Below are 13,589 nucleotides of genomic sequence, written 5' to 3'. Positions count from 1 at the left end.
CTCTATGCCCTAAGTTCATTGTTGGAGAAAGACATTCGACGATGATAGTGGGAAGCCCTCTGGCCCTAAGTGTGTCTTCATCGGGCAGCACAAGAAGGCACTAGTGGGAAGAAAGTCCCAAAACAGCTAAGGAGCAGTAGTGGGCAGTTGACAGTTGTTTACAAACGGAGTTGTGAACAACTCGACAAGATTCTCAATGTGTTGATGTGTTGAAGGACAAACAATCAGTTAGAGAGCAGGTGAAGTCGAGTTCAGTGGCCTAATGGAGTCGATTTATTGATAGAGGAAGATTGGAGTTGCTGCAGATCAAGAGTCGAAGAACCAGGCAAGTGTGTTTAGGGTACGACCAAAAGGAGCTAAGAGAGCGTGCTACATCAGCCAGATGGTCAGTGTATCTTGTTCAAGGTAGATTGGTTGTCAATGTTAATTTGGCAGCTCAATGACAAATTCCAACCATGGGACAAGATTCCTCTTTTCGAGAGGACCAATTTTGACTATTGCAGCACTCAATTTAGACAAGGGAAAGTGTATTTTTGAATTAAAGCCCACATGTGCATATTTGTTCAAGTCAACCCAAAAGCAAATTGGACACCCTTGGAAGGTTATAAATACAAGTGACCTCAACCTCATTTGGACATCATCTTGGATCACTCTTCTATTCTCTTTCTTGTTTTAGGCTCGCACAGGTCTGAGGCAGTTCGCAGAGATTGGCTCGCACATGTCCAAAATTACAGGGTCCGAAGCTCGCATCTCTATTTTTTAGGGTTTTGGGTCTTAGTCGCAAGCATGCCATGGAGAAATTTCGACTGCAATCGCAGACATGTCATGGATAAATTTCGACCGAAGCCTTTCAGTCGCATGCATGACACATCTTCCCTGCAACTAGAACCTGAAAGTTGAATTTTCAGTTGACCGAAGTTTTTGCTCATTGACCGCAGAGTTCGGCAGTTGACTAACAGTTGATTTTAGGTTCCTGAATCAAGGTTTTCGATTATTGGCATTGTTGGATTCATCTCATAGATATTGTCTAGTTGATTTTGTTGGATAGGTTTATGATGAATGATATGAAGCATTGTACTCTCTCTTTGTTGAATCATTCAATGACAAACTAATAAGAAGAAGAATTTGAAAGGGTTTTCCCCATAGTGGGTTTTGCCCCAGTCTCCGACCAATCCTAGTGTCTCTATGTGTGAATGATTTTCTTCTATTGTTCCTTTATGTTCCGCTACATTGATGATGATATTGTTCTTTCTACATAGTTGCATATGTTGTTGAATAATGATGTAAATTTGAATAATGTTATGATGTTACGAGGTGACTTTAATATGAAATTTACGAAATGCAATTATCAAAGCAAAGAACAATGTAGCCTTAAGGAAAATTAACATGGTATCAGAGTTGGGTTGAAGAAAAGTAGTTGAAGATCACCCCTATAAAGACACCTTTGATGGAAGCATAAGAAGATGGAGGAGACCTAAAAGAATTCTAGGGTTTGAAGGAAACCCTAAGCAATTTGGTTTTTAGGGTTTGATGGATATTACGAGGTTAGGGTTTGGGAGAAACCTTGGGTTATGGGAAAAGCAAGCTAGATACATTGTTTTTGATATGGTGACTTGATACTATTGTTAATACTTGTGACAAGCATGATAACCATGACGATAGAAGTATAACAATAAGATTGTTGCGCAGGATCTTCTTGTTGACCTTGTTTTGATAAGCTTAGTGAATTGAACAATGTGATAAATTTGGATGCCCTGTCCTGATGATTGAATAATATAATAAAGAAGTGATGTAGTAATTATGATCTTTGAAGTAGTATGATAAACCTATCAGTTGCCCTAATCACATGACTCTAACCCTTGATGAAAATTCGATGTCATATGAGATGATGAAGTAGTTAATATTGATATATTATTACTATGATGAGTATATGTACATGATATAGTTTGATCTTATGATCTAACAATTATGTTGATGCATGACAGTATTATGATAGACAAGTTGATGTTTTGAATGATGATGACTGACGTGGCTTCCCATTCAGAGGGAGAAACTCTCCATAAGATCCCTACACCTATTATCATTTGCATTAAATGTATGGAAGATTCTTTACTGTTGAAGTGTGTTTTCTGGACATAAATAAACAAATATCTGATATTGTTGGTCTGCAGCAAGTTCTGGTCTAAGAAGAGAGAGTTTTCCTTACTCTAAGCCTCAACCACATGGAAGCAAGCTTGAGGGTGCGGTTGTAGCCTCTCAACCACATGGAAGAAAGCCTATGGGTGCAATTATGCTTGTAGGTCACAAAACTAAAGCCTTATGCATAAAATCAGGAATGCACCAACAGTATGACAATCCTTTAGATATGGAGCAGACATCAGAAAGTTCCATGAGCAGGGAAGTTTGAATGTTTGACTTACTATAGAGAATGTGAATGTATTGACTAAACTTGTGTTTGCAGGTGACCGAAATATGCATATTAGTATGTTATTTTGATTTGATCATTGAAGCTAGTATATGATAGTATTTGATAACAGTTGCAAGGGTTTGACAAGATCTGGCTAATTAATATAGATGAGCAATGACATGATGCTTGATAGTTCATAAATATGCTTTAGAACATTGACATGATGCTTCATATGTTTTTGGGTTATGGACTTATTGAACTCACTGTGATAACAAATTAGGCTTTTGACTTAATATCTCATATTGGTATTCAATAATGGTTTTGTATTGGCCTCATTGTCCTTGGCACAATGGTTGAAGTATAAACAGTTGTGATTTAGCATGAAGAAATCTCACAATAAATGGATGGAACATGCATGACTTATCCTTGGTGTATGCATGATTTATATTATGTTCATGAGGATGACTTGATGAAGTTTGGTTTGATATTGCTTGGTAAATGAAAGTTTGTTGACATGACAGTAGATGAAGTCATAACTTGATATTTGGATGTGAGCTCTACCTGTCACTTGGTCCAAAGAATTTGTTACAGTGATATTGATGATTTTGATATTAGTTTTGAGCTGGAATCCAAACCTTGATAAGATGACTTAGTTGAATTGATTGCAAAATATTGATTTATGTAAGGTTGAGCATATTAGTTTGATAAAGTGTTATGTTTGCAGAAAGCATTGTATGAAGCAAGCTCCCCGAGCCTGGTATGTCCGCATTGACAGTTATTTGGTGAAGTCAGGAAGATGTGCCGATCCGAACCTCTACTTCAAAAGGGGTCCAAGGTATGACTTTGATTTTGGTTTTATATACTAATGGTCTACTCTTGACAGGTAATGAGCCTCTAATGATCAAAGTAAGAGGGAGTTGGCTTCTGAAACTCAAAATAATGAATCATGGCATGATGAATCACTTTTTGAAGTTTGGAAAAGAAAATCTATATCGTGAAGCTATTAAAGAGTTTTTGGAAAGTGGAAATGCAAATCCTTGGACACTCCAATTGAATTTCAAGAAGTTATGAAGAGATATTGTTGAACCTACCTTGGCAAACGACAGTCGATTGAAGCATTGATGTTCTATCTGAACAACCGTCCATATATATATATATATATATATATATATATATATATATATGTCTTGCATAAATCAACTTGAGTGAATTCATGATTGATCCTCTTCATACACATTGAGTTGTCGCCAAGCACACTTCGAGATATTTGCATGGGATGATTGATTTTTGGTCTAAGACATTATTCCTGTGATATGTGACTGCATAGATATACTAATGTTGTTTGGATCGTTATTGATGAGATGAGCACATTTGGGTGTTGCCTTAGTATGAGATCAGCCATGATATTTTTTGATGAGAAGTCTGTAGCTTTAAGCACACCTGAGGTTGAGTATGATGATGTTGGCATGGCTAGCTGTGAGACAGGTTGAAGAAGCTATTTGGAGAGCTATTTGAGCAACATCTGAATATGACAGGGAGACATTGTGATAATATTGAGTGGGATCTGATTGGCAGAGAATCTCGTATATAGCTAGGACTGAGATCTCTTCATATATTGAGTCAGCGTTGTCGTACAAGACAAGCATAGGCTTGTGGTTACCGCCTCCATGAGAGGGAGGATGAATAAAGAATCATTTTCATGATATATCTATATATTTTTGATATTATATTTGATTTGATGTCCTGTATGAACAGGAGACTGTTGCTATTGAGAAATGATGATTACCATATATGAGCACAATGATATGTTTCTGATCTATAGAGAGCAAGACTGATCGAGAACACTAAGCCAGCTCTTCCCCCCTGTCTGAGCTCCCAGGGTGAGGAATTGAGATGGAGGGCTCCTGGGGTTGAGGGAACTTTAGACAATAGGTGTGTGTGATCCCTACTCTTGCAGTAGGTCGGGTATCTCCCTTATTGTCACCCATAGGGTGTGTGTGATCCTTGTCTGTTTTGACAAGTCGGGTATCTCCCCCTATCTTGGTCTATGCAAAGTATACCCCAGTTGGCATCATACCCACAAGTTGGGCTTGTTGGGATTGTCCCTCCCCGTCTAGCCAACGAGTTGAGGAGGCTTGGGGGTGTGTGATCCTTACCTTTGGTAAGTCGGGTATCTCACCCAAGCTCGGATTATGATGCAGGTGTTCTACCACATGACTATTGAGTGTCATTGTTGGGAAGATCAATGGGCAATAGGATGGGTTGAGATGTGCTCCCCTATATCACCTATTGCTCGATATGGGGTTGAAGATGTTTTGCTCCCCCATGAGATTCCGGGTTGAGATGTGCTCCCCGAGATGTGCTCCTTGATGATAAGTTCTCTGATGTTTCCCAAGTGGTAGCATTGGGCTCCCCGCTGGCAGTGATTCCAGGCTGAGATGTGCTCCCCGATGTAGTTTCAGGTTGAGATGTGTTCCCTGATATTGTTTTGGATTGAGATGTGCTCTCCAATGTGATAGAGGGTGGTAGCTTAGGCTCCCCTCTGATGTCAAATTCTTCTTTTAGATTCGAGAATGTTCAGCATATGAGTAGAAACAATCAAGAGATAAGCAGGAATAAGCAGAGATGAACCGAGATGAGCAGTGATGACATTTGATGACAAGATACATGAGACAGGATATGATTTGATGACAGGATACTTGTAATGATTACGTGATGCAGTTGGAATTTCTCCCTAGCTGAGAGGGAGTGTTAATTTGGCAGCTCAGTGACAAATTCCAACCATGGGACGAGATTCCTCTTTTCGAGAGGACCAATTTTGACTATTGAAGCACTCAATTTGGACAAGGGAAAGTGTATTTTTTAATTAAAGCCCACATGTGCATATTTGATCAGGTCGGCCCAAAAGAAAATTGGACACCCTTGGAAGGCTATAAATACAAGTGACCTCAACCTCATTTGGACATCATCTTGGATCATTCTTCTATTCTCTTTCTTGTTTTTTGCTCCAACAAGTCTAAGGCAATTCGCAGAGATTGGCTCGCACACATCCGAAATTACAGGGTTTGAAGCTCGCATCTCTTTTTTTTAGGGTTTTGGGTCTCAGTCGCAGGCATGTCATGGAGAAATTTCAACTGAAGCCTTTCAGCCGCATGCATGACACATCTTCCCTGTGACTAGAACCTAAAGGTTGAATTTTCAGTTGACCGAAGTTTTTGCTCGTTGACCGCAGAGTTCAGCCATTGACTACAAATAGTGACAGTTGATTACAAGTTCCTGAATCAGGGTTTTGGATTATTGGCATTGTTGGATTCATCTCATGGATATTGTCTAGTTGATTTTGCTGGATAAGTTTATGATGAAAGATATGAAGCATTGTACTCTCTCTTTAATGAATCATTCAATGACAATCTAATAAGAAGAAGAATTTGAAAGGGTTTTTCCCTAGTCTCCGACCAATCCTGGTGTCTCTATGTGTGAATGCTTTTCTTATATTGTTCCTTTATGTTCCGTTGCATTGATGATGATATTGCTCTTTCTACATAGTTGCATATGTTGTTGAATAATGATGTAGATCTTCATAATGTTATGATGTTATGGGGTGAATTTAATATGGAAATAATGAAATGCAATTATCAAAGCAAAGAACAATGTATCCCTAAGGAAAATTAACAGTCAAAGGACTAACACCAAGCCCTAATTGTTCTTGTCTTGTATTAGTGGACGTATGAGGTCCATTATCCCTAGTACAGGAGCCCTACATTGTTGTATTATCAATTTGTTTAATATAACGAAGTTGGGTTTTTGTATGAATTTGTAAGAAGTTGTGTATATTTTGTGCACTAGTAGATTCACTGTTGTGTGTTATTCCGTTGTGCAAAGTAGTCTTGTTGTGATACTTGGATTGGTAGCGTCAGTGATTTAAGATTCTAACCTAGACTCCAGTATTGTGGAAAATCAACATCATCTTCATACTCTTGGATTCACACCTCTCACCCACTTCCCGTTTCCCCTATACCTTGCAACAACCCACATATTACAATTCATTTCAACGTTGAATAGGCCCACACATACGCTACTTGTCTTTCCCATCTTTTGCCAATTTTTCCTACTTTTCTTCCCTTCCTACTACCATAGTCAAAAAGACTTGTGAAGATCCTCTAGGAGGGTGGGCTAGACTCCCACCCCCACACCATCCACCACAACAAACCTGCTCTCCCTCTAGTAATTATCCCATGAACCACCAACATGATGAAGACTGTAAGACCATGCATAAACATATTCATTTGTTCTGCCGACTACCTATCATCTATCTCTTTTGCATGTAGGGAGTACTAGCATCTCCTTCAACATAAGAAATTAAACTTTCTTGCTTAAAGGAGACTTGAGCTTCTTTTAAGGCTTCATATTTCCCCTAAAACGTTTTGGCATACACTCCCCCCCAATGAAGTTATTCCTCCCTTGGACATTAACTATCAATTTTGGGTTTCTTGCACCACCTCCTTCTATGACCTATTAATACAACCCCTAGTACGTGTTCCCTCTCCCCCTATTTATTGCCACATATCTACCCACAAGGGAACTAATCCTGATATTCAACTTTGAACACTAGTAGAGCGATAAATGGGGAAGGTCTTCAACTCGAATTTCTCAAATATTGTAATGATTCTCTAGCTCACCTCTTTAATAATGTAGCTTGCTCGAGCTTCACCCCCTTCATGGTCGTAACATATCATCCACCCTATTTTTAAATTGGACGATATTTCTAAATCAAACTATTATAAGACTATTGTGATCAAGCACAAAGTGACACATATTTAACATGGCACTCATTTATACCAAGTCTTGATTACCTCACCCATTTTCACAAATAATGTGGTTTTTTAGAATCCTCTCCTATAGGCGTATAAAGGTCAATTAATGCGCTTGCCTATTTTTCTGACCACAAACAGTAGTGAACCCTAGCAAGGCTAGGGTTATGGTCTTCAACAATGTTGATAACATCAGTAGCGGCAACAAATTGGCAAGGGTCTGAAAAACATCTTCTTAGAAATATCGGCAAAAATCAGCAAACCATGGCAAACATTAAAAAATACAAAATATATTCATTTTTTCAAACTCGTAAAAAAACAACAAAAACAAAAAAATAGCAAAAATCGAAGAAGAAAAGAATATTAGGAACAAAAATTTAAAAACGGGAAAAATAACTTAAGGAAAAAACGCAATTTTTTTAGGTCGAAAAATTCACTGGCCAAAAAAATCATGATTTTTCAGCACATCGACGATGTTATCAACATTTGTCCTCAACACCTATAGGAACACTTTATCAAACTTCCACATCTTTTTCAAAGGATTAAAGCTAGATATTACTACAACATACTCTTACTTGGAAGTCCAACTCAAAGATTCAACTTGTGCCTTGCCTCCCAACCCTAACTCGACAAGGGCTACGCATCTCTTTCCCTGATTGAGCACCAATGGTTCCTTATACACTTTCAAGGCATTCTCTCAAAGATGCATATGTTTTAACACGTTATCAAACCAACAATTCTATTTGGCTTTGAGGTTTGGGGACTTAATTTGCTACCAATTAATTGGGCACAATTGGAGAGTCTAATCCACCATGCTCTAGCATTAGATCCATTATAAATGGATTGTTCCTAGGGTTATTGTCCAAGTTTAGATTGACACCCATCCCTTATGGATTGAGTTCATTCTCAAGCTTGTCTTCTTCTTAACAGGGCACGTACCCTGAGGGATTCAATGATAGGGAAAGATAATCCTACGTGGCCCTTCATTCTTTAGAGGAGCTTTCCTTCATGGGCCTCACAAGGAGTAGGCAGCGCTAGTTCTCAAAATATTCCTCACTCCTTCGGTGCATTGACAATTCTATCAAGATCTCCCCCCTTAAGGATTCTTTGGATGCCCCTAGCCACCTCAACCCTTCAAAAGAGAACATTAATAAGGACATTATAGAAAACATTTACCAATAGTTTATTCAAGTCACTTGGATTTCCCCTTAATTGCCACTTAGCCCTAACAAGGTTTCCCACCCTAGGTACTTTCTATATATGGTGGAAGACCACGTTGTTTTTCATGACTCCCAACTACATTAAGCACCATTCGTCAAACAGCTTCAAGACCTTGCTTAGTTAGTTGAGGGTTTGTTTCCACCAACGATAGATTGAGACTGACCACCACATCCCATAAAAAGATGGGAATTGTCATTTGTGTCATCTACAAGAGATTGAGATAGAGGGGCACTTCATCTTCAAGTGCCCATATATTATGAGATTTGAGAGATATATCACTATTCATATCAAGATTTTATAGGGTCAGGGGTGTCTAAATGATCACTCACAGACAGTAGATCATAGATCATATCCAAGCCCAATGCCACTAAGTTGATCACCTTTTTCCCATAAGAAAAGATAAGATAATTTTATTAATGTCCAATGAATGACCACAAAAGTAGGTTAATGGGACTAGAGGATACATCCAGTATGAGTACAATGTGGGAGTGCAAATGCAACTCCTAGTAAATGTCAAAGCTAAATCTAGGATAAAATGAAGTAACGGAGACAATAATAGGAGAACCTCATAAACATGTATATAACCAGATCAAAGGCCCTAGTGATGTAGAAGACTAAGTGAATAAGTCCAACATTGGAGGTCTTTGATGTCAAGAATGTCGAGTCTAGTAGCCGACGGCGAGGGGGGCGACAATGGCGCTAGCTCACTATCAGAGTCCTTTGGATCCAACAATGAGTTTTGTTGCATGATCCGAGGGGGGTTGTAGGAGCGAGGGATACTCCTAACATCCGAGGCCAACGGAAAGAAAGTTTGGATAAGTCTTTGGCTACTCTATTGGGGCCAGGGAGGAATCCGTTGAGGTGGGGGCACCCTACTTGGGAACCATCTAGAGCTAATCCCTCTGATGCTCTGGGCGTGAGTAAATTGATGTGTTGTTCGGCACCTCCACAACTGTCTCGAGGATACCAATTGGCCTCCCAAATGGGGGGGGGTTGAGGGAGACCCAAGGTCTCACTATTCTACTATCTGAACTACTCTGAAACTCAGCACATTGCTTGCTGCTCCAATCAATCGAATCAACCTGAAAGTATGAAGTGATCATCTGAATCATCCCCGAGCCAGGCAGGGTATGTAGGATCTGAGATCTGTGTCTGAATATCTCCGTGTCTGAATAGGTTTTGACTATTTCAACCCAGGTACACTTTTGGATATGTCCATATGCAATGTAACCCTAAATCAACCTATTTTATAGAGGAGATGAAGGGCACACCACTATGTTGGTTAGCATATTTAAATTTTCAGCTTTGGTAGTGTAATTCTTCTGTCAGTTTTCAATAGAAGATAGATGCAGTTTTGAGAGTTTAGCTTTGTGTTTTGCTGTTTGTATTTCCAGCAATATGTCCCTGTAGATTAAGGTATTCAAAAGTTATTGTTTTGATTGGAGGTTTCCAGTTTTTAACTATGCAGTGTTTAGGCTATTTTTCAGAGTGCAGAATCTGTCTACCATGGTTTGAAATGTAACACCCTCGACCAAAGTCACATTACAGCTCAGATCTAAAGATAGTTGGGAGGCCACCTTCTCTTTAGGAGTTGGATGAATGTCGGGAGTAATTCACTGCTAGAGAGCACATACATATTATTTGACTAGGATGAATGGTTTGGATGTGTATATCTCTAATTAGTAAAACATGAACATCGAAACCACTTCATTACTCACTACATATTTCAAGGATGTTGGTGGTGGTTGGTTAGTTAATAGTTAGAAATGGAAAGGACTTCATGCGTAATGCAAGAAACAACTCTTTAAAAGGGTAGATAATTTTAGTGAAATAAAATGCGTTCTTCTTAGTTCTTGTCCAAAACGAGTATTTGACATATGAGAATGTGTTGAAAGTTAGAATAGAGCTAGATACTACATCTTTCCTTTAACTGACAGTTCGTTAAGCACTTCGGATCCTCTGTACTTTGGGTATAACATGAATTGATGGGATGCCAACACAGATGTTGAGGTTCTATCCAAAGGAAATAAAATCTGCATCAACCTAGGCTGGTTAATATTGAGGTAGAAGGATACTTTAGTCATTGACACCTTTCAAGGTAAAATCAGCAAACGTTCATTGTTCCTACAGAACAAAGGTGACTGGATTCGCCAAGGAAGTGCCAATGCGAATGTAATCGACAGACACATAAGAGCTGCCACTACACTGGCAGACTGTCTCACCAGCATGGCGTAATGGACAAGGAGCATGATCTGTGAATGTTGGAAGTTCAAGAATAACTCAGAAGAAGCAATAGTATGGTGGGCTAGCTTAAGTGGTTGAGTGCTTCGATCTTTATGCAAGAAGTGTCGGTCGATCTGCCAGGCTGGCGGCCTCTGTTGCATGCCTGTCCACTCAATCTCCCTACTGCGTCATGCATCGTAATTAGCAATGAGCACTATCCACGAAAATGCAGAGGATTGCCTGGAAGTTTCCCTGTCCTGCTTTTCTTCTTAAAGGATTAAAAAAAAAATTGTGAAGGAAACTAGGAGGTGAAAGATAATTACACCACATCTTAGCTTAGGTCTCCAATGCTGTAGAAAAGGTTCCTCTCTCTCAGATGGACACATCCCAATATAAGACATGCAGTTATCTGCTATGGGTTATTACCATTAGTATTTTCCTGTTTTAGGACTTACAAGTTTAAAACCAGCAATCAGTGTTAATGAATCTGTTTTTTACATTTAGACTCTCTCATTCATAGGTTTCTTTTAATGAAGTCTCAGTCAAACAGTATATTAGAGGTACTAGGAGTAAGAAGATATAGTTTGAAAGAGCTATAACACGCCTCTCGTCATTTTCTTAGACAGATACTCAAATATGGGATTCCAAGTGAATTTTCGGTTTTGCTATGTAATTTTCAGTGGAGCTAAAAAACAACTTGGAAAACAATTGGATATCCAAATTTAACTGGAATCCACAGCCCAGCGAAACCATACTGTCTGGAGATCATAAAAGCAGATGAGTTTACCTAATTTGGTGAGCAGAATAGAAAGAACGAGACCCACGGGTCCTGCTCCCACAATGAGCACGGGAACATGTTCCTCCACAACGCTTGAAGTGCTCATACAGCGACAAAATAAAGAAGAGAGGGAAGAATGCGCGCTTCCTCGAGATATATTCAATCGAGAAAAAACATCCATTCTCCGAAACCAACGCGACAAATACCCGCAGCAGAATTTAAGCTCGAAATTGGAATTTCTGCAAAGACTGTTGCATTGCATGAAATTAATTGGTCTCTTCGGACAAAAGTAGAAAATAGTTTTAGAGAATTGTTACAGGAAGCAATCAATTGATACTGAAAAATGAAAATGACGCACCAAACACGGTGAAGGGTTGTCCCTCAGGAAAACAAAGGGAATAAAATGGAAAAATTATTTCCCAAGGAGAGCATTGGTTTTCTATGTGGCCTTCAGGACGATCAAGCGGGCGATACGAAAGGGTCAGGAAAATTATTTGCAGTTTGAACTTTGGAGGGTTTTTCTTTTTTATTTATGGGCAGGAGTTAAATTTATTATTTTAGGTAATTATTATTATAAATTATAATATTATTATTTTTAATTCAGTTATTAGGTTAGTTGTTATAGGAATATTATTTAATTTTAATAATTACTATTAAAATATTAATTATTATTTCTTTTATGTGATCTTCATCTAAAAGACTCTTTTTAATTAGCACCATGGTATTAAGCTCAGTTTTGTCTTGTCTTTGATTGTATATTAGTTTGTCATTGACCAAAAATTTATGCTACTTATCCATAGTTTAACCTTAGGAATTCAATTTTTGTTATCTTTTATTATTATTTAAAGGTGATTGGTTGAGGTCTTATTATAGGTTGTTGAGTAAATGTTAGTTACTAATTTTTCATTTCTATTTAACTTTCTTATTTTAACTTTTTTCTATTATTTCCATTTTTATGACTTATAATATTTTTTCTATTTTCAATTTAAAATGACTTATTATTATATTAAAAACATATTTTAATAAATTCAATTATAAAAAAATTATATATATTAATAAAAAATAAAACACAAACATATATATTAAAGTGTATAAACAATGAACAAGATATAGGTATATGGTAAAGCCTAGAAGGATGGTGCTTCGCTCTGAAGCACCTCAGGGTCTAGGTTAGCAAGCAGTCCAATGCATTGTTGTTGCCATCATTGTTATCGCCATCTTCCTGCAGTGTGGAGCTCATAGTGACGACTTGCGGGTTATTGCCCTACCCTTTCTCCGACCATTACCAGTGTCCCTGATTATGTCTACAGTTGTTGGAATGGAGTTAGATGTTGTCGATTATTCCGCCGACCCGAATCCCTACGAGCCGATTTGGACGCTCCCTCATGTTGTGTCGGGTTTTGGTCCTCTATGCACGTTGTCTCCCCCGCGGATAGGCTTGCTCGTCGTCTGTCATTGCGCCTCCAGGACGTTCTGTGCCCTACCTGTCGGTTTCTACTCCCCCCATTGCTTCACCAGGGCTTGACTACTCTCCACTCTCTCTTGCTACACTCAACCTTTTGGCCGCATGCATTGCACCCTCCCCTACTTTCGATTTTATTTCACCTGAGGCATCCCTTCGCCCCTCATCGTCCGACATTCCCATTTATTTAGGGTTTTCACAATCTGGGATTTCCTCTATCCACCACTCCACTCCGGACAGCAACCCTAACCCTACCTGTTTTCAGGGGAGGTTTCCTATTCCCTCTGGCAGCTTTAACATTCTGGCAGTTAACCCTCAGAACTCCTCCCTTTCTCCACAGGTGGACTCACAAGGAAATTGGGACCCCTTCCGGGACCATCCGACAGCTCCACGGACTAGTAAGGCCAAGAAGAGTAAGTGTGTCAAGGCTACGAGCAAAGACATCAATCTCAGTTTTGGGGAAGGTGTCACTATGGGCGAAGTGGTGGACACCGTGAATAGGGTTCTGGTGGGGCATGTGAGGGGAAGAACATATTCGGTAGAGCAGCTTCGCCTCTGGACCTTAGAGATTTGGGGCAATTTACTCAAGGAACTTTCGTCGATCACCATTCTGACGCGAGGTTGGTTTGCCCTCAGTTTCCACCAGGAAGAATACACAAATTGGATACTCTCCCGCTATTGGCATAT

At 39.1% G+C, this 13,589-nt stretch overlaps 1 protein-coding gene across 1 annotated transcript in view; it reads right to left on the bottom strand.

Moving 5' to 3' along the window:
• The window catches only part of LOC149237691 (uncharacterized), a 340,935-nt gene extending 329,153 nt beyond the window's left edge, over positions 1-11,782 (bottom strand). Inside the window, exon 1 of the mRNA XM_089366869.1 lies at positions 11,450-11,782. Within this exon, the coding sequence (XP_089222995.1) occupies positions 11,450-11,702 (253 nt within the window). The 5' untranslated portion in view covers positions 11,703-11,782. The remainder of the gene's footprint in view (positions 1-11,449) is intronic.
• Positions 11,783-13,589: the final 1,807 nt, after the last annotated feature.

This window comes from Pinus tabuliformis, chromosome 8, assembly GCF_031772625.1.
Source record: "Pinus tabuliformis cultivar Carrire ecotype Pingquan chromosome 8, CPIR1, whole genome shotgun sequence".
Lineage (NCBI taxonomy): Eukaryota > Viridiplantae > Streptophyta > Pinopsida > Pinales > Pinaceae > Pinus > Pinus tabuliformis.
The sequence above is the reverse complement of the archived record's forward strand: the minus strand, read 5'-3'. Positions and strand labels throughout refer to the sequence as shown.